At 49.0% G+C, this 25,219-nt stretch overlaps 1 protein-coding gene across 2 annotated transcripts; it reads right to left on the bottom strand.

Annotated features, from left to right (window-relative positions):
- Nucleotides 1–2,350: 2,350 nt before the first annotated feature.
- KLHL25 (kelch like family member 25) lies at nt 2,351–19,941 on the bottom strand. 2 transcript variants are annotated; one of them, XM_062501469.1, is made up of 3 exons: nt 19,938–19,941; nt 8,127–9,957; nt 2,351–3,271 (listed from the first exon to the last, which is right to left on the bottom strand). In XM_062501469.1, the coding sequence occupies exon 2, from the start codon at nt 9,938–9,940 to the stop codon at nt 8,171–8,173; it is 1,770 nt and encodes a 589-aa protein (XP_062357453.1). In that variant the 5' UTR covers nt 9,941–9,957; nt 19,938–19,941; the 3' UTR covers nt 2,351–3,271; nt 8,127–8,170. The 2 variants fall into 2 exon arrangements, with proteins under 2 accessions (XP_062357453.1, XP_062357450.1); XM_062501466.1 differs by lacking the exon at nt 19,938–19,941 and adding an exon at nt 10,560–10,713.
- Between the last annotated feature and the right edge of the window lie 5,278 nt (nt 19,942–25,219).

Raw genomic sequence — 25,219 nt, 5'->3', positions numbered from 1 at the left:
GAGAGAGCTCATGGGCAGGCTCCAGCCAGGAAGGCTGGGTGGAAAGGAACTGTATTCAATACCATAGGATTGGGCCTGGCCCAAAACAAGGGAGGTGTGGGATGCACCCCCCTGCTCCTCCAGGGATCTCCATGCTGGGCTCCTGGCACTTCATGGGGAAGATGTCTGAGCTCCTGACACCCCACAGCGAGGGCCGGCTATAGAGTGTGGGCTGTTTCCTGGGAGTCTGGGAACACACAACTCCAGTACCACCACCAGACAGGACTCTTTCCCAAGTGCTCACTCCCAGACAAAGCTGAGCCTGACCTGCTGAGATGGTGAAAAAGCTCTTTTAAAAAAAGGAAAACAAATCGCATTTACATTTCTACCCCTGTACCTCCCATTTAAATACCAGCCCCACTCTGGCTGTTGCTTTCTTCTGTTACATTCACTTCTATCTCCTGCTCCCCTCTTATTCTGTTGCTGCTAACCAAGAAACCTTTGTATTTCTCATTACTTTTAATTCCATAGCAACAGGTCGCTGCTGTCACAGCAGCTGCTGATTGCTTTTGAATTGTCTCTCAGGCAAGCTCCAGAATAAATACAAAAGAGCAGGTCTCTGCATGGCTCATATCAAAGCAAGCCTATTGCAAAGCCTCCCCAGCTGCTATTTAAAGTCCCAGAGTCCCATATAAAACCTGAATCAACAAAACTATAGGGGATTTCATTCACATCCCCCCACTTCTTTTTTCCCCCTCTCCTGCTCATCAAACAGTAAGTCCTACCCTGAATTGGTTTCCCAAAGGAGTCTTTAATGAGCTTTTTCTATGGAGCTTTACACTCATATCTACCCAGCTCACGTCAGCTAATGCTGCTGCCCACCCAGCTCCTGCAGGCAAGGGGACAGGTTCCCTGTCTCCTTTGCAGCTCAGAAATTCAGGCTCCAAATCCCTTTGAGACCCTGTATAACTGTATAACACCCGTAGGAGGCTTTACTTCCCAAGCCCAACAGCCCCTGTTACAAGAGGAGGAGGCAAATAAAAATTTGCCTGCTGTCTATTTGCTGCTCTGAGCGATGCTCCCACAGTCACAGCCCCGAGCACAGCTGGAGCTGCTGGTCTTGTAGGGAGGGAAAACCCTCCCAGTGTTCCCAGACCACGGCTGGATCTCCTTGCATCTCTGGGAGCTCCTCTGGGATGGAGAGAGATGCACTTGGAAGAGAAGCGTGGACAGGAGTTCCAGCTGGAAAGCCCATCTCTCCTGTCAATAGGCTCCTTTCTTGGCAGCTGCAGCAACCAGGAGAGGCAAATAAGGAAAACAGAACCATGAATTCTTCTTGTCTTCCTTAGAAATTACTGTCTTTCCCTGCAGGAGTATGGCTGTGTCTGCATTGGGCCCCTCAACCTATTTGGCAGGTGTTACTAGCACTGCAGACTTGCCAAGTTCTCCTGAAATCATGGCATGGACAAGCTGAGTGAGAGCAGCTGTGGAAGACAGAGCCACATGGTGTCCTCAGGACACGAGGAGCCCTGGACTTTATTCCCAGATCTATCATTAACCTTGGACAAGACACCTGACACTGTGCCTCAGTTTCCCAAGCACTGAAGCAATAATAATTACAGCTGGGCTGGTTGCTTTGGAGGCTGTTTGTGAACCACCCCATGGAGCGTCAACCCTGTTATTAGTCCTCGGCCCTGTTATTAGACCTAAATCCAACTTAAGAATGAAGACTCCTGTGAAAAACATACACACAGTTTCCCAGATCATCATTTTTATTAAAGTTCACAAGCAGCTGAAGGGGAAAAAAAAAAAAAAGTCTAGAAGATGTACATAAACGTCATCCAGCACATCGCAGACTGGCTGTGCAGAAGGTGTGTTCTTCCCGGCAGCGATGGGCACCCGCTGCTCTGAAAAGACCTTTGCTGTTTGAAGCTGTGTCAAGGCTCTTCATGGCATTGCATCATTCAGCTGGCCAGGCTACAGCCCGGCCTCATCCAGGGGCAAGAGGCGAGCCTGGAGAATCTGGAATCTGCTGTGCAGGCAAGCAGGATGCTGGGGCAATGCAGGAGCAGTCCTCAGCAGTGGCCAGCCTCAGAGAGGCCAGTCAGGAGCTGCATCTCTGTACTGACAGCCAAAATCCACATTCTTCTCTGCAGCAAAGTGAGGAATGGCTCAGGCTGACAGCTCTTGGATGCATAATCCCAAACACAGTTGGCAGCCAGCGTGCATGGATAACCTGGGGCAGCCTCGGCCCAACCGCTGGCAGGCAGCATGCAGGCAGAAATGTGCACATCTCTCCAAGGGGAAGCCAGGATGTGGGGTGCAGCAGGAAGGAGGGGGATCCCTCCCCACCCACCCTGCAATGCTACCTTAATCCTCTTGCTCTCCCTCCGAGGCCTTGCTGGAGCCAAGGTGCCCCTTCCCAAGGCACGAGTGTTCCCCACTGCACCCCTTTTTCTGCTCCTTTGCTAATGAGAGCCTCACCCACGCGCAGGGAAGCTCAGCAGACCGGCTCTGAGCATGCAGTGGGCTTTATCTGGGGAATATCTCGGCAGCAGTGCTGCTGCCTTGGCACACTAACAGAGCCCCGTGCTCTTCCCAGCAGCTGTGTGTGGGGAACTAACCCGGCCTCTGACCAAATCACAGCGGCGAGGAAACGGGAGCGGGGGTGAATTTAGAAGGCCCAAAGTACAAACCAAAAGGCATCTGCCCTGTTTTGCCATGGTACCTGGTGCTGCTGGCAGTCATCCCAAGCTCCTATGTTTTAATATTTCAATACCCATTGCCTCCATGAAATGGCTAGAGAATGGGGAGAGCCAGGTGCTCTCAACTTGTTCCCTTTAACGAAGTCACCCAAGCAGGAAGTACTGCCAATGTCAAGTTCACTGCCTTAGAAAAAAGCATATTAATATCTCTTAACCCCCCCCAACTGAGTAACAAAAAGGCCTACCCAGTCATGTTTGTAGAGGGATGCAGTCTCCCAGCCTCCATCTCCCCAGCCCTGTTGGTCCAGAGGAGCCCACAAGCCATCCCTGTGCCCAGCCCAGCAAGGCAGTGCTCTTGGCTCCTTGCCATCCCTGCATGGTGGCCAGTGACCAGTGGTGTGGCTGGGTAGCCCTTGGTGACCCCCTGGCGCTGATGCTGGCGGTGGGGCCCCAGCCATGCCTCCCACTCCTGGTGTCAGGAAGGGCTGTGGAAGTTGTCTTGGAGTCCTGTGTGGGAGGACAGGAGGCTCTTGGTCACTATGTCGGCTCCAGCCACAAGAGAGGGGACATGGAGGTGGTTCTGGCATCTGGGGAAGGAAAAAGAAAGCTCATTAACTGGTGTGATGTTCAGCTCAGTCCACACAGGGCACTCACTGGAGTAACCCCCACCCTGACTCCCTGAGATGGGTGGAGGTGGAAAGTAGCTGGTTTCTTTAGGAACTGGGGTGTCCTTTGCTTGTGCAGGACAGGAGAGGGGGTCTTCAGCTGGGGAGGGCTCAGAGCCAGGTAGCAAACTTTGGTGGACATGACAAGGGAATGAAAAACTGAGGGAAAAGTTTTCACTCTTTTTTTTTTTTTCTGGGCAGGGAGGAGGGGCAAAAACTGGAACAGACAAAACAAAAAGACCCTTTTTCTCTTTTTCCACAGGTTCCTCCAAAAACATCCGTATCACTGACATTTCCAAGGGGTTGATTAATACAGTCTGAGGCCAAGCTCAGACTGCACATGTTTCCATCTGCCCAGGGTAAGGAAAAGCCTGATTTTCATCGACTTTCCTCCCCAGGCCAGCCACTCCCTTCCAACACTGCCTGATAAACTGGCTTCAGAGACAACCAGCCACTTGGAAAGAGCAGCAGCGGCAGAAAAACTGCAATCCCTGTTTATCCGGCCTCTCTATTATACACATGCAAATGGGTTTCCCTAGGAGCCACTGGGAGAAAGCAGCTGTGACTCTGCTCCAAGAATTCCAGCAGGTTGCAAGCAACCACCCACCCCAGCAGCATGCAGGTGAGCAGCAGCCTCTAGGAGCCAGGAGATTATCCTGAGGTTTTTTCGGGCTGCTCTTTGCAGGTACACAGGTCTTGGCATGGGAAGGTGCCTTTCTGTTAGCAGGGTTCCATGGATGGAGCTGGGAATGATACATGCTGCAAGGTGAAAGCTCTGTTCCACATGGAAGGGAGCCACTTCAGGCAGCTGCTGAAGTGTGTTTGCAAAAGACTTGTTATCTAAACTGTAATATAATAACCAGGAAAAGCCATGGAACTGACCCAATTCCTAGTGTGAGTGTGGTATCGGAATACAGCTCAGGGCCTGGCATGCGGCCTGAATCTTTGCAGGAACTCTAGGGACAAAGTTCAGATTTCAGGTGCCAGAACAGCCTCAAAACCCTTCAGCCTCAGTCACTCAGTGCCCACCCAAAGGCAGGCACCAGCTGCTGGTGCCGCCCGCAGCCCTCACGGGAGCTAAGCGCACCTAAGGGTTTCAGTGCAAGCCACAAAATCAACTCTGAGCTTCTGGATGTGTCCCAGGAATCAGTGCCTGAGCAGTGCCCAGCCACCAGCCTCTGCTCCCTACAGTGAAGAGTGTGAGGAGGGTCTTGTAGGAACTGAAAAGTACCCAATTAGGAACCTCTGGGCAGGGGAAAGCCTTGGCTCCTTGTTGCCACAGGGTTTGGGTTGTCCTGTTGAATGGGAATTCCAGCATCTCCACCCCAGAGCATTTGAGGCTCAGGAGGCAGCACAGAGGGATGCAGTGACTCCCCTTTCCAATTCACCTTCCCTGGCTGGACCATGCAATCTGAAGTGACCATCCCACCCCCATTTGTGACTGTCCCATGAAAATGAGAGTGTCACACAGGACAGATAGTCTGGAGAAGCCACTTTAATGTGGAGACAGGCAGCTTGGAGAACCTGTTCCTGGTGCTACCTGAAGTCACCTCTGGGGAGGGGTTGAGTTGTCCCCATCAACTATCTCTGCACAGGACTGTGACCAACCACCCACCACCCTCCCCCGGTGTGGGCTGTACTTGTCTTTATCAACAGAGTCTTTATTAGGTGAATGTTCCTTTGTCATGTTTTGCCTCCCTATGGTTCCACCACCACGGGTGGGAGGGGATGAGGCTTTCCCATTTTATACTGCCAATCACATTTGATCCCTGGAATTAACTGTGGGTAATAAGCACTAAATTAATGTCACACGGCCTTCTTGGCAGCAGTGCTGGGACCTCTGCTGAAAGGTGTCCCCACTCCATCTGGGAAGGGCAAAGGCCATGCCCTCGAGGAAGCATTTTCAGCTGATCAGTTTTATGCTTTGTATGAAAAGCAGGCTGGGTGGTTTATGATCACTGTTTGTCAAGGCCAGACTATTTGGGTTTCAGGGACCAGTTTATAGGCGGGAGGTTGTTTATGCCATGAGTACAAAGTACTGTCTCCTGCCATGTGATTGCCCAGGCCTTTCCCCACCAGGCCACCGTGCTCTGCTCTGAGGGGTGGTTGCTCCTGAGTTTTCCCAGGTGAGGGGAGGCAGTTCCATAGCAACCTGGGCAGGTGCTGGCCAGCCTGCCTTCTGGGCATCCCTACTTGAAGAAGGATCCCGTAAGGACCAAATCAAGTGTTTGAGCAGAGACCTTCCATGGTGGGAGCTGCAAACCAGAAAACCCTTTGGCCAGACCTGCAATAGGACAATGGGGTGAACTGGATCATAGTCACAGGATCCTACAGCCCCATTACCTCAGTTCCCAATCCCAGTTTTTGCTCAGCCAGGAGAGCCAAGGAAAGTCCATGGGATGTGGCTGCTGCAGTGTGTGCAGCATGTGCACATCAGGGACATTCACTCACCCATCTTGGTGTTTTATGTATGGAGCTGCCACAGTGCCTGAGGCCCTAACAGTAGCTTACTATAAAAAAAAAAAAAAAAAGAAACCCAGTCTAGAAAAACCACGTGGACAGGCATTCTTTCTGGCAAGAGGTTGCATCTATTTTAAATAGTTCTTTTAACCGAAGACTGGAGGCAGAGCCAAAAAAGCACATAAAACCCTCACACAGTGACTTTTCACCAGTTTTATTTGCAGTTCCTAGTTTTCTGTGCTTGTGTCAGGCTCCTGATTATGGGGAAGGGGGGGAGGGGTGCAGGGGGGGGGAAAGAAGTGTCAATACAACCCCCACAAAGCTATGCTATGTATTAGGTCTGAACAACCCAAACACAACAGAGAGGAAAAAAGGTAGGAGAGGAAAATAATATCACTGTGACTTTAAAAAAACTTTTTTATTCAGTGGCTGAGAAATTGACTCCCAGCTCAAACAACTCCCTATTCCTACTCCCAGCCATGTGGATGGTGTTGAGCTTTAATATTCAGACACATCTGCTACCAGAGAAAATTAATTGTCAGCTCTAGGATGGCTCTTAAAGGGAAGCCCCACTGACCTGAGCTGAAAATGATGGAGTCTTCACAGTCTTTGCTGCAATATTTAATAGCCAAGTGACAGTTAATTAGATTACTGAGCCACTGTGACAGATGCTAGGCAACGCCTGAGGAGGAGAATTTGTAAAGGCCATTATCTTCCAGTGTTTGAAACACTTTAAGGTCTCATTTTAACCCCTTACACTCTTGCCCTGCCCTTGTGGTGGTCCAACACATGTTAAAACCAGGTGTTTCACAAAGGGTAATTTTTTTCCCCGCCTGAGAAAAGCAGGTGGTCACGTTGGGCTAATGCCTGGCTGAGGTGCTAGGAACTCCTCCTTGGTTCCCATCTGGCATCAAAAAAAATGATCACTGGGAGGTGCTGGCAGTTTCACCCGCTGGGCGATTCCCAGGCACACCGACCACACCAAGTGGAAAGCAGGGAAGTGAGAGGGTGTTAGAGGGTTTGGGCAACGTTCTTTCTTCCCTGTATTAAGTGAAGTGGATTTTGATGAGTCTGTGGAAGAATTTCCCTCCCCGCAGTCCCCACTTTCCAAATAAAACTGTAAGTCAAGCGTGTCAATCCCACACCCATATGTGAGGGTTTTCCAGCTCCTTCAGCTAGCTGGGATGTAGGCTGCAACCACCAAAGCAGGGCTGTGTGTGCTGCTGGCACTGAGAAACCTGCACACTGAGCTAGCAGAGGGGTGACTGACTTCCTGGGGAGATGATGCTATCGAAGTGTTGCCTGTATCGCTATCTGTTTTCACAATGCAAGTTGAGAAGAGTTTTTGGGCTTTGCCAGGCCAGCTGTATCTCAGCACAGGTTGGTGAGGACATGCAAAGTCCTGTGGAGCCACACTGACAATGAATGGCAACCAAACACCCCACTGGGGAGGGGAAAGGAGGAACCAGAAGCCCTGTCCCAGGGGCACTGCAGAAGCACCCTTCCCGAGCAAGAGAAAACGGGAGCACCAGAATGAGACACAACATCATGGGTTTCCACCAACTTTCTTATTCTCACACAACCCAAAACACCGATAAACGCATTCTTCGTCTGGTTACAAAACCCCTTCCCTCCCACTCAGGCCTGACACAGAAGTCTCAGAAGTTCTGATTTAACAAGCAACAGTTAGGATGATAAATAAACACCTGGACCATCAAATGCACCATGGCTTCTGCGCTTTCGCTTCTGCTACCCACTGAAATGTAAATACAGAGAATAAAAAGAGAACCAGGATTTGCCAGCATTCCAAGGGCCACTTGCCTACATATTCATCAGTTCTAAACACATCACCCAGAAAAATCAGCAAAAATATCAAACTACTGAGACATTCCAAAGCACTTGTTGCCCCGGTGTCCCCCAGGAGTCACATACAAGTGATTTTAGGAACCTTAACACCCACAACTGCATGGGAACAGTGAGAGCAGGTGTAGACACATCTGCCTGCCCACCCAGCCACCCACAGAAGGGTAATGCTGCCATATCCAGAAATGAGAGGGAAAGGAGCCCCAACCATCTATGTATCTCTTAAGATACTGGAAGGATCATCTGGAAATAAGAGAACCCATGGAACTATCTAGACTTACACTAGAGCATTGCAGAGTTGTTTTTTCTTTCCTGGCTCTGCATCCCCCTTTTAAATGCTCCCTTCCCATAAAATAATCTCATGAGCAACTTGGAACCTGTGGCTTCAGCATGGTGTGTGGAGATACGATTGAGGCAACACGGTAATTTTAATTGAAGAGGAGGAGACCCTTACCTTCATTGACCTCCTGGAAACAAGCCCCCAAGCCCTGCCCCTCATCACGAGGGCAAGTGCTTCCAGGTGCTGACAAAAGCTGTGGGGATGAGCGAGTAAGGCACTGTGGTGATACAGTTCCATGTGTCTGACATAGGGTCATAGCAGTCCAACGTTTTGCACCTCTGAGTGCCAAAGTAACCTCCTACCACATAGAGTTTATTCCCTGAGGCCAGGGCGTGGCAGGACATGCGCTTGGCCGTCATGTCCCCGATGCGTGTCCACTGGTCTGTCTCGCAGTCGAAGCGGTAGGCGGAGGCTGCCGTGAACTCTGTGTCTCCTCCCATGATGAAAATCTGGCTGCCCAGGACAGCGGCCGCCGTGTAGCGCCAGGGCTGCGGGCACTCGGCTTTGATCGTCCATCGGTTCTCAGCTGGATCATAGCACTGGACTTTGGACACCATGTCTCGGTGGATGCTGGTCCCACCGAAGACAAAGAGCTTCAGCCTGGCGCTCACCACTGCAGCATTGCTCACTCCATCTCTCAGCGGAGCCACCATCATCCACTTGTTGGATACGGGGTCGTACTTCTCTACTTGCTTCAAGGAAACAGAAGGAGATGCGGGGAAGACTCCAGCTACTGCAGTGTGTCCGCCAACCACATACAGGCAGTTTTCCAATTCAGCTGAGCCATGCCCAAACCGAGCAATTAACATCGGGGCAGCTTTGGACCATTCCTCATGCACAGTGTCATAAACCCAAACATCTTTGGAGACTCCGTTCTCTGAGCCCCTGCCTCCAGTGATGTACACTTTGCAGCCAATGGCACAGGCACTAAACTCCTTCCGTGGACTCGGCAGATCTGCTTTGGGAATGATTTCCTTTGCTTTATGATCCACTTGGTAGATTTTATCACACATGAAGGTCTGTCCTCCCAGGATCAGCAAGGTGTGCCCAGCTTTGCGAGGCCTGGCACAGGGGCTGGTGACCACCCCATCATTCTGGAGGATCTTCTTCTTGCACTGAATAGCTTCATCCAGGACAAGCTTGTTCCTTTCATCCACCATGATCAAGTCCTCGCAAGCCAAGGCCTCCTTGAGGCATTCAGAAGGAAGCAAAGCCAGGCGAACATTCCTCAGAAGTTCTGGGAGATAAGCCTTCCGCTCATCCAGATCATATTTCACCCACTGCATGACAGCCTTAAAGACCTTTTCTTCATCCTCGATTTCTAGCTCATCACTGGAGATGAGGTCCAGTAAAGTGTCCTTGGAAAGGTTGTTGAAGTCCTCACTCTTGTGAACAGTCTCAAAGTTGACCAGGCACATCCTCCAGGAGAGCTCATAGAGCCGCCGGCACTGATGAGCATCCGAGAGCAGCATCATGCCCAGGCAGTTGGAAGGGTAGAGGTTCTTCTCCAGGAACTCAGCTGCTGCATCTCGGACGTCATGGAACTGCAGCATGTCCCCAGCCTCCAAGAGGGACTCGGCATTCTCCTCGTTGATAATGATCCGAGAGGAGTAAGCAAAGTCCAGCAGCAGCTCCAGCACCTCCGGATGGAGGCTGTCATGGAAGTTTACCTCGTCATCCAGGCTCTCCCGGAGGCCATTGCTGAACATGGCCTCGAAGTACCTGCTGGAGGCAGCCAGCACTGCCCGATGGCATGGGAACGACCTGTTCCCTGCCCAGAGGGTGACATCGGTGAACATGCAGTGCTTCCGCAGGGTGTTCAGGTGGGACAGGACGCAGTCCGGGTGGGAGGCCTTGTGAAAAAGTAAGATGTTCATGGAGCCGGTGCTGGTGCGGGATTTACGGTTCTCGTGGACGCTGACAGACATGGCGGCGGAGCTCTTGCCTGGGAGACAAACAGGGAAACCATTATTCCCTTGTCCTTACTGGTATTAGGCATGGAAAACACATGCATTTGCTATCCAACCCTGGTACACAGCCAGTGCACCTCAAAGCACCGGGTGACATCCCTGTGGCTCTGCTCCATGGCCGCTCCTGCACTCTGGCTTGCACAGCCCTTTCTTCCTGCACCCTCACATCCTCCAAAAATTTTAACTCAGTCTGAGGAGGGCAGGAAGGCAGAGCGGGGTGAAGGGGGAAATTCTGCTTTGGTTTCAACAAAGGAGCAACAAAGTGAGGCAATCAAACCCCAAACTTGGTGGTGGATTGTTTCAACAGCCCCCAGAGGGTACTGGCAAACCACAGAAGAGTTACTTTCCTTAGAAAACAGCACTGAGAGAGCAGACTATCCAGGATAAAGGGCATTGGTCTGTTCTTGGCTCAGCAGAAATCAAGTTTGGCTTCTGATTTTCATGTAGATTATTCCAGGTTTAGGAAAGGCAACTGCTACAGGTTTTATTTACGAAATATTTAATTACCAGCAGAAGCCAAAAGTTTGAACCGATTTTACCAAACCCGTTTGTTGCACTTTTTGATGATAAAACTCACCAGACACCTCATGTGATTTAAACATCTTTCAGGACAGATTCTATTCAGAATAAGACAAAAGAAAGACATAAATTATGTTTTTTATCAGACAGGCAGAATCAAACACAAGGCTTTTATAAGACTACTATTTCACTTCAGTGCTACCTGACACCAATTCTTGCCTGTAGAAGAAAACCCCTTTGGACTAATGAAATTAATACTACCTAGATGATAAAATCCAAGTAATTTACTCCAAAATATTTTAGCCATCTGTATATTTGTTCCCCACGTAACTAAAGCAGACAGATACACATGCACAGCCCTCTCTTACAGGAGAAGTTAATACAGAAGTTGTCTGGGGGTTAGGAAAATGAACCTGAAAAAATCAAAACGGGGTCAAGCTTCACTCCAGTCACTGAATTGTTTAGACAAGACAGTTGGGGAAGGGTTTTTAGATGGGTTCTTTTTGTTGATGTTGGTACAATGGGTTTTTGGTTTTTTTTTTAACTTTCTCTTCACAGGCTGGGATTTCTCAAGGGTCTTTGCAGAGCCCTGTCCTCCCCAGCCAGCACTGGGGTCTTGGAGGAAACCACAAAATGCTGAGAGAGTGGACACAGCGCTTCCATGCTGCCAGGAGGTCACAGCCTTGACCTGGCAGTGACCTGGAGCTGCTCAACTCTCCCACACTCTATGGGTGGATGACCTCAGGAGGAGGCAGATGGCCAGATAAGCTGCCTGACTCAGGCTCTGCTCATGAGCTTCCTGCCCCTGCTTCTCCAGCACCTCCAAAAGAGTCTGAATTAGACAAACAGCTGTGGGCATGTTGCTCCCTCCCCACCCACTGCCAAGAGTTACTGAGACTGGTCTTCTCAAGGCCTCACTCATTCCTCAGGGCTGTGTCACAGTCCAGGGAAAAGTCTCTGTGCTTCTCCACGCAGAAACAACAGCTTGCCCAAGCAGCCACAAGTCCTACTCGGCCTCTGAGTATGGGGCAGGAGCACTGATGTGGGTAATCAGGTTGGATATGTCCATGTCCATGGCCCAGACTCCTGCAGCCTGGCACAGAGACTGACAAGCTCAGTGCAGTCATGACTGGAGGCTGTGCAAAACCAAGGCTCCAAACAGGAAGGAAAATGTCATTACAGAACAGCACTTTGAAGTGCATCTGAAGGAAATGTTTCCAACATCTACACCCAGCGCAGGAACAACACTAATTTAAAGGGTTATATGGATTCCCATGTCAACACCGAAGCGAGGAATACAAATGAAACATTTATGAGTCTGCTAAAAGCTATTGATTTAGGTTCCTATTCCTATAACCTCAGAAACCACCCTGCCACTGCTACTGCTTTCTTTGCTCATGGCTCAGGTCAACTATTCAGTGTTAACCTTTGATTTGCTTATGCACAAAAAAAGAAGCAATTTATATAAGACAGCTATGGAAACAAACACAGAGACTGCAGGAAGGCAGCAATGATTTTTCTGACACTAAGATTAAAAGCAACTACTCAGAGTGGAAGGAGCAGGTCATTTAGAAATTGAAATGTCTGTGTAAAAGCTGCAGCAAAGCCATTTTTTATATATACATACATATAAGGGCACATATATATATTTCAAATCTCAGGCTTACATCAAATATCTATCCCAGAAAACTTGGGAGGCCAATAACATTTCTATCCTATACATATTGAAAAATATCCAGGGAATCAATTGGCAGGTTGCAGTCCAGTTCCCAGCACTGCTCTTTCTATCTTGTCACTACAGGCACTAGTTGACCCCCAGTGCAGCTGGAATTCTGAAAGCTAAAGAGGCTACAGTCACAGCCCCTTTACTTGGCCTCTCCTGGAGCAGGGTTATGACACTGGATGGCACTGGTCACAGACAAGCAGGGCTAGACAGACCATTAAACTGAAACTAAAGCTGCCCCTGAATGCTGGGGTGCAGCCATCTCACCAGAAAGCCTTGCTTGTGGTTTTCAGCAACACCCAAACAGCTTTTTCTGAGGACTTCTTGGATCCTGCCATAGCTGGACACAAGCAGGAAAGTTACAGACAATAATCCTTTCCCTCACCAACTCCCCTCACTTCATGTCTCAGTCTGCCAGAGACCTTGGCATCATCTCACCCATATCAGGCAAACAGAAACTGCAGGCAGCAGCTACTTCATCTGGCAGGCTTCTTCCAAAATGTAGCAGCTGAGAAATCTCAGAAGCCTGTAGGCAAAGTGTCTTCTACGATTTCATGATGTGCACAGAAGTGATTCGGTTTAAGCCAAGTTTAACTTCAGCCATGAGCAGGCTGGACCTGTGACACGTGTACTTTTCTGAAGCAGACAGATGCAGAGCACAATGTAGCCCCTACTACACCCCTTGCTCCCTTACCCAACTACTGAGCTAAAGAGAAAAAGCAGAAGCACTCTGAATGAGGAGTATTTTACACAAAGCAACCTGTCAGCGGCCCCTGCCAAGCTCCCACCTGCTCTGTGAGAGCCCGGGGGTTATCAGAACTCCCAGCTGCATCTTCCATCATGCAGAAAGCTGTTGCTGGAACAGCCGTGTCAATGGGAACAGCAGAAGGCATGATCTGAGCAAACTGGGGCTTGAATTTCTCCAAACTGCATTCATTTCTTTTCCTTCAAAAGGCAGTTATCGAAAAAAATAAGTATCTACTGCATAACCTTTTAAAGGGATCTTAGTGCACGCAGAGGAGGATAATAATCCTTCTTCCATACGGATGAGGGCAGAGGGGCATCAGCTTTTTGACAGCTATCCAATGCTGTCTGCTGGCTGTAGTACTCCCCTGGCTGTCTGCAGCCTTTGTACAGCCAGGATGGGAAAGACAGGCTTTTTCCAGCAGAGCAAGATAAGGTTGCTTTGAAAATCCTTCCACTCATCCAGACAGGGCAGACAGCAATCCTGAAAGAAGGAAGGAGTTGGCTCAAGAAAAAAAGACCCCCTCAAATCTCAGCTCATGAAGAAAACACCCCAGCAGTCTCTCTGGACAGGACAAAGCTTGCAAAGAGAACAAGGGGAAAAACAAAAGCAGAGAGCTGGCCAAACTCCCCACACAAAGAACCACAGCTCTCCGGTCTGAGTGCCTTTTGCTTCCTACAAACCACACCCCAGTAGAAGACCTTCCCTCCTAGGCTGATGGGTCACCCTTTCACAGCCCTGCTGGAACAGTCCTTTAGGAGAACCTCAGGAGACACTCTACCACCTCCTGAAAAATCCAAGTGGCTCTTAGACAGATACTTTGAAGCTCTATCAGGCCCTGTCCCCGATCACAAAAGAACTGCATATGAGAGGACAGCTCAGAAAGGCTATTGATACATGAACTATATTTAGCCAGGCTTGGGGTTCCCCCTCCATGTCAAACCAACAGGCGCTCCACAAATCTCCGATTTCATTCACTACCTGCAGAGAATCACCAGCTGAGATCCTGCTTGCTTTCAAGAGGACAAGATTTTAGAGTGATTCATACGCTCCCCAGTGGGACTTCAGGGGATCAAGACTAATTTCTGCTTAGAAGGGCAAAACTACAGAGTTTATGAATGTTCTCCCGAGATCATAAAGGCTGGCTAAACACCAACAAAGATCCCAAGTCCCATGGCACTTTGTTTCGCCCATGACAGAAGCATCAGTTTCTTTTTGCCCCACTCAACCATGAACTATTTAAAGCTGTAAATAAGTAAATAAATAAGCTGTAAGGTTCCTTGCTGGCTCAGCTCAGAAGACCTGGATGAAGCTGCTCACCCTGCAGCAGAGTTTCATTCCCAAGAAGCCATATGGGTCCTCTATGCATGGGCTGCACTACAACATACAGACACTCCTTCCAAACCATAGCAGACCCAACTGGAATGGCCAGTGACAGCAGACATAAGATTCATCTTTATTTTCTCTCCATCTCATAGTATAAACCCTGTGGGGCAAAACACTGTCTTGAATTCAGTCAAAGTTTAACTTCTCCCTCACAGCAGTGGGATCAATTCTCTACTAATTAATAATGTGCCTACTCTCTCATCCCAAGTATCTGTACCTTTCCAATGCTCTCAGGCACTCCAAACCCTGGTGCTTAGGCCAGCAGCATTATCCCGAGCTAAAATTACTGCTATAGAACCAATTTCTCCCTTTTTATTGTAGAGACTAGCAAAGTAGAAATATAAAAGTCACCTACTGTGTTGTCTTCACAGGGAAGAGCTTGCAAAACTGCTTAGGAGAAAGAGCAGTGAGGCAAGACGCTGTCAAATGCAGAGCCAGATACAGCTGTGTTTCAGATGCAATTTCCCAGCACTGGAGACCATCAAAAGGTTTGAGAAAGGGGATCTGTTACATGCAGGCATTCACGTACTCAGAGGCAGCTTGAGCTTCAAAAGCAGAAAAAAAAACAAGAGAAAACAGGAAAGGATGGTGGGGGAGAGACATAAAAAACAAGAAAGGGGAAGGAACAAATGTGAAGATGTTTTCAGATGATTTTCCTGTCCTTGCGTAACACAGTGGACTGTCAGGTACACAGCTTGGAGCTGCTTGAAATCCTCAATACTAATAATGCTCTTCTGTCAAGAGTGCTTGAGATGAAAGGAATTAAAATTGCACCTGGCATTTAGTGCAGCACCACACTTGTTGAATACAGAGCTTGGGCTGCTGCCAGGTGGGCAGCACGGGACCTTCACTACATCATCTCCCAGGCATGCCCTCTGCTCTGTCCACACTCTGTGTCTGCAGGCAGACTTTGCTCTCTAATAGGTTGGGTTCATCTCCAGCCATTCCTGTGAATTTAGTGGTTTGCCTGTGTCAGCCAAATTTGTTCCTGTTCTCTTCAGGATGACTAACACAGTAAAGATGCAACTGTATTCTGCAGGTTGGAATTCAGACAACGCAACTGCTGTGAATCAGGGTATCACTCTGGATTTGCCCTTCCTAAAAAACTCTTGATGTTTCACCAGATTTGAAATAGGCAAAGCTGATTTGAAAAGGCAGGTTTGAAAAGGCAGCTGACTCCATCCCCCTGGTGCAGAATTTCCGATCCTGCCCCAGCCTTTGAGAATGGGAGGTATCCTTATCATTTCTTCTCATTTTCTCACTTCATAGTCTAGCCTGTACAACCTAGACAGAAAACAGAAGAGACCATGCAAAAGGCTCTTTCTGTTGGCTCAGACATAAACTGGGAGGTTTTCCAAGCCCAATTCTGTAGGCTCCAGGAATCAGATCGTCTGGAGAAGATCCGGGTACGTATCTGAACATTTTGAAATTCAGTCTGAGTTTCATATCCCACTCATATTCTCATATCCCATTCTCAGTAGTACACACCATTCCCCCTTTAAACCCATGCTCTACTCTGAGCCTAAAGCCACCACAAGAATCTACTGAATGCCACTTACTTGATAGAAAATCAGAACATTATTGCCAGGCTGAACTAATTAGTGAGATTCTTGTTTTGTCTCACAAAAGAACTGGTAAAAGGGGCTGCAGTGCCTCAAATCTATGACATGCATCTGAGTTAAAGGCAACTATGCTCCAACTACAATAAAAATACCTGTAGGAAATCATCTTCGTACGCAACCCATGCAGTTCTATTCACAAATCAGGTACTGGACTTGCTGCTCTGCAGCTGAGATACTCCAAAAAGCTTCTAGAGCTACCTGTGACACAATCAAATAAAGTTCATGTTCACGACTAAGCATACTGGCTTTGCTGTTCCTGGGAACGCCACGCCCTCCTACAACCACTACCCAAATCGGGATAAATAATGCTTTTAGCCACAGTCCAGGCCCCAGACAATAGCTTTTCACTGCTACGCCTTAACCCCAGCGGATCTTTTCAGAGCCCGTGATTCATTTCAGAGACTGTGGTGGGGTTTTGTCCTTCCTGCTGCCCTCCAGCTCTGCTTGTGAATACATCCCATTCTGCCAGATCAATCACAGGCGCTTTGCAAAATGAATGGGGGGCTGCAGAGGAGGCAAAGCGAGTTCACAATCCCCTCTTCCAAATTACACCCAAAAAGGCTCCAGAATGGGAACAGTCTACTTGATTGCAGTACCTACCCCAGCCCCATCTGGGCAGGATAAAGTCCTTTTCAAGCAAGCCAAACGTGCTAATGTGCTGCAAAGGCAAAAGGCCTTTGGTACTTCAATCACAGAGGAACCACATGCCACTTCCCAGGGAGAGTTTAGGAGATGAGATGTGGTATACATCAAATTAATGCCAGAACAACCACAGCAGCTGCTGACGCCAGAGATCTTACTCAGATCCTCCCACTCTCCCAGCTCTGAAGCTGGCAGAGCCGAGTGCTCCGGTGGCCGAGCTGACCAAAAGCCCTGTCACAGATGCTCACACCAAACAGGTCTGTCTGCCTGCTGTCAGGGCAGGATTTCAATTCTGGGCCTGGCCAGTTAAGACGGGGTTTTGTTTTGTCTTCCCCACTCCCCTGCCAGGCAGGAGATCATGGTACAACTGCCAGGTTTGGTTTGCTCATTTGCAATTCTGGCTGGATTTCAGAGCCATGGAGATGGGAGGCCCTCACACCTCCTGAATTAGCCCCTCACGCTGCTGGGCATGGGGAACATCCATTCCCAACTGGACTGTAAAGCACTGACAGATATTGACGGGTCTGGGGCTGCAAGACAGGGCATTACTTATTGCCCTCTGGCTCTGCACAGAAGGAACAAAACAACCTCTATTTTTTCCATTTCAGCATTCACACAGCATCAAACCACGTGCTCAGCTTGCAAGTTCTGTGCCACTGTGGCATCCTTGCAGCAGCCCAGGCTGTCCTGGGCATCCTGCACACACTGAAAGCAAACCAGAGTGATTGCCATGTGGTACAGTAATAAATTTGCCTCACCACAATGTGACAGGCTATCATATAAAACTGGTAGTCTTTGCAAAGCCTAATAGTCAGCATGTAGACAGCGGTTATGGGACATGCAACATTCCCAGGCTCAAGTGATGGGAGAAAGACAGAGTTGTCTGTTCTGGCTGGAGTGATACTAATAGTCACTGTGGGGATATAAAGCTGATAAGCAAAGACAGAGCAATGTGATGGTGGTTAAAGGTCAGGTCAGGGGGCTCGAGGGTGGCTTGTTACAACTAAATGCTTCCTAGCCAGCATCCCTGCAGACACTGTTTTCAGAAATGCCAGCTACACTCACTGCAATTCAGCTACAGTCTGTGAAAGTGGGGAGTAAATCTAGCCCTCAGTTCAAGTGCTGACATGGTTCCAAACCTGCTCCTTCCACAGTCCCTGAGCACAGTGAGCAGCAGTGGCTGGCACGGACACCCTGAGCCAGCTCTGCCTGTCCTGCTCCACCTACTCACACCCAAGCCAAGGCACTGCTCAACACTCTTTTGTAATGCCATTTCCATCCCCACCTCGCAACTCTGCCTGTCCTCTGCCACCTGCATAGACAGTCACATCCTGCCCTTCCTGTTTCACTCATCCACCTCCTAAACACTGCCTAAAACCTACTCTAGCTGCTGAGAAGGACCTGAACTCCTGCAGGCTTTGGGCACGGTTGGTCACCACCAGAGGGACAAAAATGCTATCATAATTCACATGTGCATATGTACACACAGATATGCACACACTCCTTATCTCCATACCAGACCATGTCCAGCACTCTCTCCAGAGCCAGAAGAACCATCTTATGGATCAGACTCATGCTCATTTTTGCACATTTGGAATAGTGTTATGCAATATCTTGCCATCTGTCCCCAAGCTGTCGCCTTCACAAATTTCTTTTGCCTTGTTCCTTCAGTCAAACCATTTTCAACTGGCGTTAACTCCTCTACAAAAGCACATCTGAAACACCAACCTATCTGCTTGAGTTACTTTGAGCCCGCCCCAAACACAGCACAAGGATACCATGCTCTGCACACATGCTGAGGCAGGAGGACTTCAGATAACAATCCTCAAATACTTGAGAAAATTAACAAGAAAGGAATGGGAAATTTAAGTTCTTCAGTGCTGAAGCTGCTTACAGCCTCCCATGTCCACACTGAGGTGTAAGTCTGCAGCAATTTTCATTCTGCTTTAAATTCTGAGAATCTCGTGCCACCTCACATCTTTATGCTGCAAAGCAGACTTCCACCTATGCCTCCTCCCCAAGTGCTCTACTTGGGCTTATCACAAAGATAAGCCAGAGCAGATGGCTGGGGTTAAAGACACAAAAGAGACAAAATATGTTTTTGGATAAGATTTGATTTGCAGCAGAAAACAGGACCAGGGAAACAGAGAGGCCCCAGAAAGGTTCCTATAGCACCAAGGAGTCAAACTCTTGAGAGATGGACAGAGACAGAACACACAGCAGATCTCAGGAGCAGAGACAAGAAAGTAAAGAGAGCTCAGAGCTCTGGACGGAGATTGTCACCAGAGCAGCTGAGCCAACAGCAGCAGCTGGCCACCACCAGAACACATGGGCTGTGTTACACATCTCAGATTGCTCCTAAGGAAACTTCAATAAAAACAAATGTCATAAATGCAGGAAGAAAGAAGGAAAAACAAGGGAAGCTGTGAAAGTATAAAGGTTACAGAGCTGCTTGTTTTTTTCTTGTGGCTCTGGATCTGTCATGGAAAGGAAGAGGTTTGGAGGAAGGCTACAAAAGTCCACAGCAGCCTGGCTCTGAGGAAATCATTCCAGCAGATCACAAGAGAACACACGCAGAGATTGCCAGGAAAGGAAAACACAGCAGTCATGACACTGGGACTCTCCACTGGAATAGTATGAAACATTCAGCTGTCTGCTTATGCAAGGCTGAGGGCAGATTTTCCGAACACAGGTCTGGCTGTTCTAAGATCCCTACCCCAACAACTACAAGTGGAAAGATAAAGAAAATAAAGACAGGAAAAAAAATTAGAAAAATACAACTACCAAACAGGCTCTTAACTTTTTATAAATGCAAAGGGGCCCGTGAGGACAGGAGGAGAAAGAACTATTTTTCTCCTCTGTCAGCTCAGCTCAGTCACTCACACAAACCTGCTCACTTCTCTAGACAGGCTTGTTCGAACTGATTTCATCAGATGCCATGGAAGTTGTGTCCCTTGGAGCACAGTTTTGAAAGATATACATAGGACGAAAGAGGGAAAAAAAAAAACAAACAAAAAGCAATGCCACCTGTCTTTCATATTCATGAGATGAATAGCTTGGGTTTATTTTTTTTTTTTTCTTTAGAAGTGAAAATACCTTTCCCTTCCCTAAACCTTTCCCTGCCGCTTCCTGCCTATAGAATAAGCCGTTCCAAGCCCCTAGCGAGCCCCGGGCCAGTACCGGGGGCAGCACTTACGGTCCCGCCTGTCGGGGGCCGGTACATCCCCGTCCCCGCGGCTCCGAACCCCAGCAAGCCGCTCGCTCGGAGGGGGTCTGGCAGAGGCGCGCGAACACAGATCTGGGGGTGAAAACACTCACCGGCGTTTGGCCGAACCGAAATCTCCGTGGGCCACGAAGTGCCCGGCGCCGGCTGGCAGGGATGCAGAGCTCGGGGATGCAGGGCTCAGGGATGCAGAGCTCGGGGATGCAGGGCTCGGGGATGCAGGGCTGGAGCGCGGAGCGGCCCCGGCGCGGCCCCGCGCACAATGTACCCGCCAGGCGGGCCCGGCCGCGCGTGGGACCGCGGGGGAGGGGCCGCCCGCCGCCGCCACCACCAATCAGCGAGCGCCGCTCCCGTGACGTTGCCTTTCGCCGCACTCCCCATGCTGGGGAAGCGACCAATAGGAAAGCGGGAGGGCGGTTTGTGGGCGGGGCGAGGCGAGCCGACGGCCCCGGCGCTGAGGGCCGCCTTCCGCCGGGCCGGCCCCGCTGAGCTGCAGCCGCTCGGGCCGGGCCCGGCCGCGGTAGCTCCGTGGGGGAGCGGGGGAGCGGCCCGCGCTGCGCTTCGGCCCCGTGTGGCGCCAGCCCCGGCACGAACCCGTCCCCCCTGGCGAGGCCTTTGGCCCCGCAGGGAGCGCGCCGCGGGGTCCTGCCCCGCGTTGTCCCGCAGGATGGGCACCCCGCGGAGCGATGTCTCTGCGTGTCACTCACTCACCCACGGCACGCCCGCGCCTGCGGCGGGACAGGGAGAGTCAGCGAAACCCGGCTAGAATTCGGGCGGATGGGTGAAATGGCCGGCCTCAGCAGAATTTCGGTGCGTGGGGAGTGTGAAGGTCAATGGGCCCAACCGCGGGGCCCGCTGCCTGCAGGGAGCTGCGCGGAGCCTGGGAGCGGACCGGGCCGTGCCGCTGCCTGGGGACCACCCGCGGGTCGCTGCCGTCATCCGCAAGAAGCGGGGGGACGTGGTAGTGCCGCCTTCCGCAACAGTGTGGGATGTAGGTGGAAAAAAAGCCCGCTCGTTTAGAAATAGTAACATTTTTCAAAGCAATAACATTTTCGCATAACACCAAAGCCGCTGGAAACAGCAGTGCCTCTGGTCCCACCCGTGTTTTCCAAGCCCTTCTCTGGAGTGAGGCATAGCAGGTAACTGCGGACCTGCCCCACGGAGTAATTTCACTCTGAGTGGCTGTGCCTTCCCTGGGGTTTGCGGAACGCTTCATCTACCAGAAAAAAAAAATGCTGGAAGCTTTATTTGGTTTCACAAATTTTAAATACACAGAGGCGGCAGGGAGGAGCTGCTCACATTATCTTCTCCCACGACCCCATTTCTCCAGGGCTCTACTCCCTATGCACAGTCACAAATGTTCAGTAATAAGAGTCAAGTGAAAAAAATAACAGCTCTGTTAAGTGTATCTCCCCAGATAATGGCTGCGTGGGAATATCCAAAGTGTGCTGAAACTCCCATACACTCAGGGATGCGCTGTTTGAGGGCCGCTTTTTCCAACCTAATAAAGGAAATCTCCCCATTTTCCCCAACGAAGTTACTACCGCTGCTTGTCCCGGTGACAAGCAGTAGTGACTCCATTGAAGTGCTGCCTGCATGACCAGTTTTACATGGTGTGAGCATGGGAGGTTGCTGCTATGGGGATATATTGAAACAAAAGTTCCCATAAGTACAAAATACAGTCCTTTCTTCACAGCTTGAGACAGAAGGTCAGCTACAGCTGGCACAGGCTGTGCACGGTAAATAACAAAGTACACTGAAGATGTTGAAATGAATCGAATTACTGTTTTTTTTTCTCCTTTTGTTTTTTTGTTTGTTTGTTTTTTGTTTTGTTTTGTTTTTAATCCGTGTTGTTCCAGGTCGTTGCAGTTTAGCTCTTAGGGTGCTTCTGCCTTTACAGCCTCAAGCCCAGCTAGTCTTGAGGAGACTGAAAATTGTCCGGGAGCCTGCTAATGACTTTAATGAGCCGCTAGGAAGACAACAGGGATTTATGCAATAGGTGGGTGTGGTAGCATCCTGAATACATCTGTAAAACAACAAAAACAAAGACAAAATTGATTTTCCTTACTCCTGCTGTGTTCCACCCAGCTATTCCCGAGTATGAAGGAGCGGGGAGAAAAGCAAAGTCATATTTCTTAATTCGAAACCACTTTCGGAGTGTTACTACAAAAGCCAAATGCTGTCCCAGCAAGCTGCGTGTGAAACCAGACTGTCGTCTGCAACGCGGCAGGCAGAATTCTGGCAGCTGCCTGTCCTGGGGGCACACAAAGCTCAGGACAGCTCCCTGCAAAACTCCACCTGAAAAGACGCTTCAAAACCATGATGTCTATCACTAACCTCCACCCACCAGTTTCTGAGCTGTAACTCACTATTCTGTCTGGGGCAGAGCTAAACAGAGGGCAGTCCCAGGAAACTCTGCAGGAAACATCCTGTGCTGTAGCAGTGCACACATCTGGTGTTAAGATGCTCAGGCTGATGGGATTAGGATATTTGCTTTTGTTTTGAGGCAGCAGCAGGAGGCTAGATAGGGCAGTTACGGGCACACCAGACACACAGACTGGCAACCTGCTCCTGGCTGTGAAGGAGATGCAGAGCCAGACATCTGAGAAGGCAGGGGCAGCACAATAGGAATACTTAACAGAAAAGGAAGAAAAAAACTGGCAGGCATTTTAAAATGTTTTTAAATCTCTTCGTAAAGAGGATTTAAGAATGAGGCTTATGTAGGGGAAAGAAGCTTAATTTATGATGAATGTTAATAACAGCTCCTTACATATGGTACTGGCCTCAAGCGTCCCTGAGGGTTTTTGAGGGACTAGTGCTGTGGTTATGATTTTAGTGTATAGGGGAAACTCTCTTGCATTATTAAACAAATCGTGTCCTGCATTGGCCTATGGTTTGATGTACATGATGCATAGTTGATGTCAGCCAGCTGGGGAGACAGGATTCTGCAACTTGTTAGCATTTCAAGAATAAGTTGGAAAACTGCTGACTGAGATCCCTTCCTTCATCATGAACTATCAGAGTTAATTTTTTTAAAATTTGGGGGGAAAAAAACCAAACCCAAAGTTTTAAATAATAGCACTTACCCTTTGGCTATATTTGTTTAGCATAACATTCATTATGATGGAAAATGTAAACATTTGCAAAGTTAAACATTTGATTTGACTACAAAAACCTATTCTGTTTGTTATAGAAATCAGCACTAATTGCCTGGTTCCCATTAAATCCTCACTTTCCCAAAAATAGAGAGTCAAAAGATTTACCCTATCCAGAATTCACTAGCTCTCTATACCCATTTATATAAAGGAGCTGGATCTCCTGATGTAGCTGGCTAAGCAGGTGATGTTCATCGAAGTAGGAGGGATAAAATCTGGCCCACAGACTGTATTGACTTCATTGCATCTATTTCTGTTTTTCCCTGAACACTGCCATCTTACAACACCCTGGTCTCCACTGGCTTAAATAATAAAATTAGTGTTTTCTCCTCTAGGTCACTGTTTGAAGTCCATCACAGGTCATGCCACAAACAGCTAATGGCTTCTAAGTGGTCTGTGTGAAATTAGTTCAGTGGGTCTCCAGCCAGAAACCAGTTGACAGATGCCCAAAAATCAGTTCTCCAACTGGCTTCCTTGTTGGCAGTCATGGCAGGTTGGTCAAGGCCATGCAAATTCAGCATTTCCCCAGGGCCAGGAACAGAGACAAGGTTGGTTGTGGACACTTTCCTCTCTTGTCTCTAGACAAAAGTCTCTAGAGAGGGTCACAGCACAATGCTGGGTGCCAGTGCATGAGGATCTTGCTATCACCCCAAATTCAGCTCTCCAGGGAACTGGAAGTAGCAAAGGCAGGAAAAGGTGCTGAAGACTCCTTGCAGAGGCAGCCCTGACATCAAGGAGAAGGTGCAAAGTGGTCGTGGGAGGTTCCTTCTTGATGAAAGGTTTCACCCTTTGGCTTGTCCTGCACAGGAGGGCAAGCTGCAGAGCTGCCAGTCAGACTAAACCAATTTAGCACTCCCTTCAGTAACAAGATAAATCCAATCTCCCTCCCTCTCCGCCTTTTCCTCCTGATGCCAAATTTAAACAACTTCACTTTTTTTGGCAGCAGGAAACTTCACAATTAAATATAGAAGCAGAACACACTTTGGGATGGAACTTCCAGCCAGGGAACAACAGATGGCATTGTTTGCTGGGCTGGAAAAGCTGCATCTGCTCCTAGAAGAAATGCTAATCGGGGCTTAATTAGGCATTCAGAGGGAACTGTATCCCATCCCCAGGACAATGACTATGTGTACATGATCCTGAAAAATACAGGGAAGAAGATACAAAATCATAAAAAATCCTCAGTGGACCAAGTCCAAATTTGGCACATAATGTGATAGGATATCCCAGAAACTTTCCCTGTCCTGAAATCCATCCAAGCCGCTCAAAATAAAAATGTAGTTGTCAAAGACTTATTTTGTTTGCAAATGATCAATGATTTTGTTTTCAGTTTCAAAGCAAATGATTCCAGCCTAACACTGGAATCAGATCCTACCCTGGCAACTCTCTGAGTCGCTGAGGTGTGGCAAGATTAAAGGGTAGCTGAGATCTTATAGCAAGTACTGCAGATGGGGATAGAAGAGATAGAAAGATCAAAAGCACACACCTTGCCCAGGATAACTGATCCCTCTATAGAACATGAAGTAAAGAGGAGGAAGGTGGAAAATGTCCCCCAGTTCATTTCAACTGGATATTCAGGAACAAAAGGAGTCCCATGATGCGCAGTGCCTGTGCATGTAAGGACATTGTTCCTCCTTCCTTCCCTTAGCCCTGCCAGCTTCCTCCAGAGGTGCAGGCAGCCTGCCAGAGTTCTGTGTCCTTGTTTCAGCATCTTTGGAGTATCAAAGCACCCCCTCAATCTGGAGCCAGCAGAGCTGTTTGCAAAATGAGACTGCCAAGTGTTTCACCAAGAGACTGGCCCCAGCTGCCAATTGTGCCAGCACTGCAGAGATCCCCATTGTGCTGACGCTTTGCTTTCAAGCCCCCATCTTGCTTTAATGTCTTCTTTCTCCCCTGCCTGGTTCACAGCAGCTCATCTGACCAGCCTGGTCTAGTGGAAGATGTCCTTGCTCATGGCAGGGTGTCCTGGACTGGGTGATCTTTAAAGGTCTCTTCCAACCCAAGCTATTCCATGATTCTTTGTCCTAGCTTAGTGTATAGGGCTGCTCTGTGCACCTGGGCACTCCATACACCCCAAGGTGCCTGGGACAATGTGCACCTCATGGGCAGTGCCAACAGGGACCCCCCTTTTTGCTGGCTGCACACCCTACTTCCAATAGCTCTGGAAACATTCCACATGGGTTTAGAAATACCCACGTCCCTTACACCTAAAAAATATTAAT

Source organism: Cinclus cinclus, chromosome 13 (genome assembly GCF_963662255.1).
Source record: "Cinclus cinclus chromosome 13, bCinCin1.1, whole genome shotgun sequence".
In the NCBI taxonomy this organism is placed as follows: Eukaryota; Metazoa; Chordata; class Aves; order Passeriformes; family Cinclidae; genus Cinclus; species Cinclus cinclus.
This window is presented reverse-complemented; position numbering and strand designations above follow the sequence as displayed.

What these genes read in the sequence shown, in the direction of transcription:
- KLHL25 (XM_062501466.1), bottom strand. Translation starts at nt 10,584, where the DNA reads ATGTTTAAATCACATGAGGTGTCTG. An exon ending in TAAATCACATGAGGTGTCTG is followed by an intron (nt 9,958 to 10,559) that starts GTGAGTTTTATC and finishes TTTGTCTCCCAG; the next exon opens with GCAAGAGCTCCGCCGCCATG.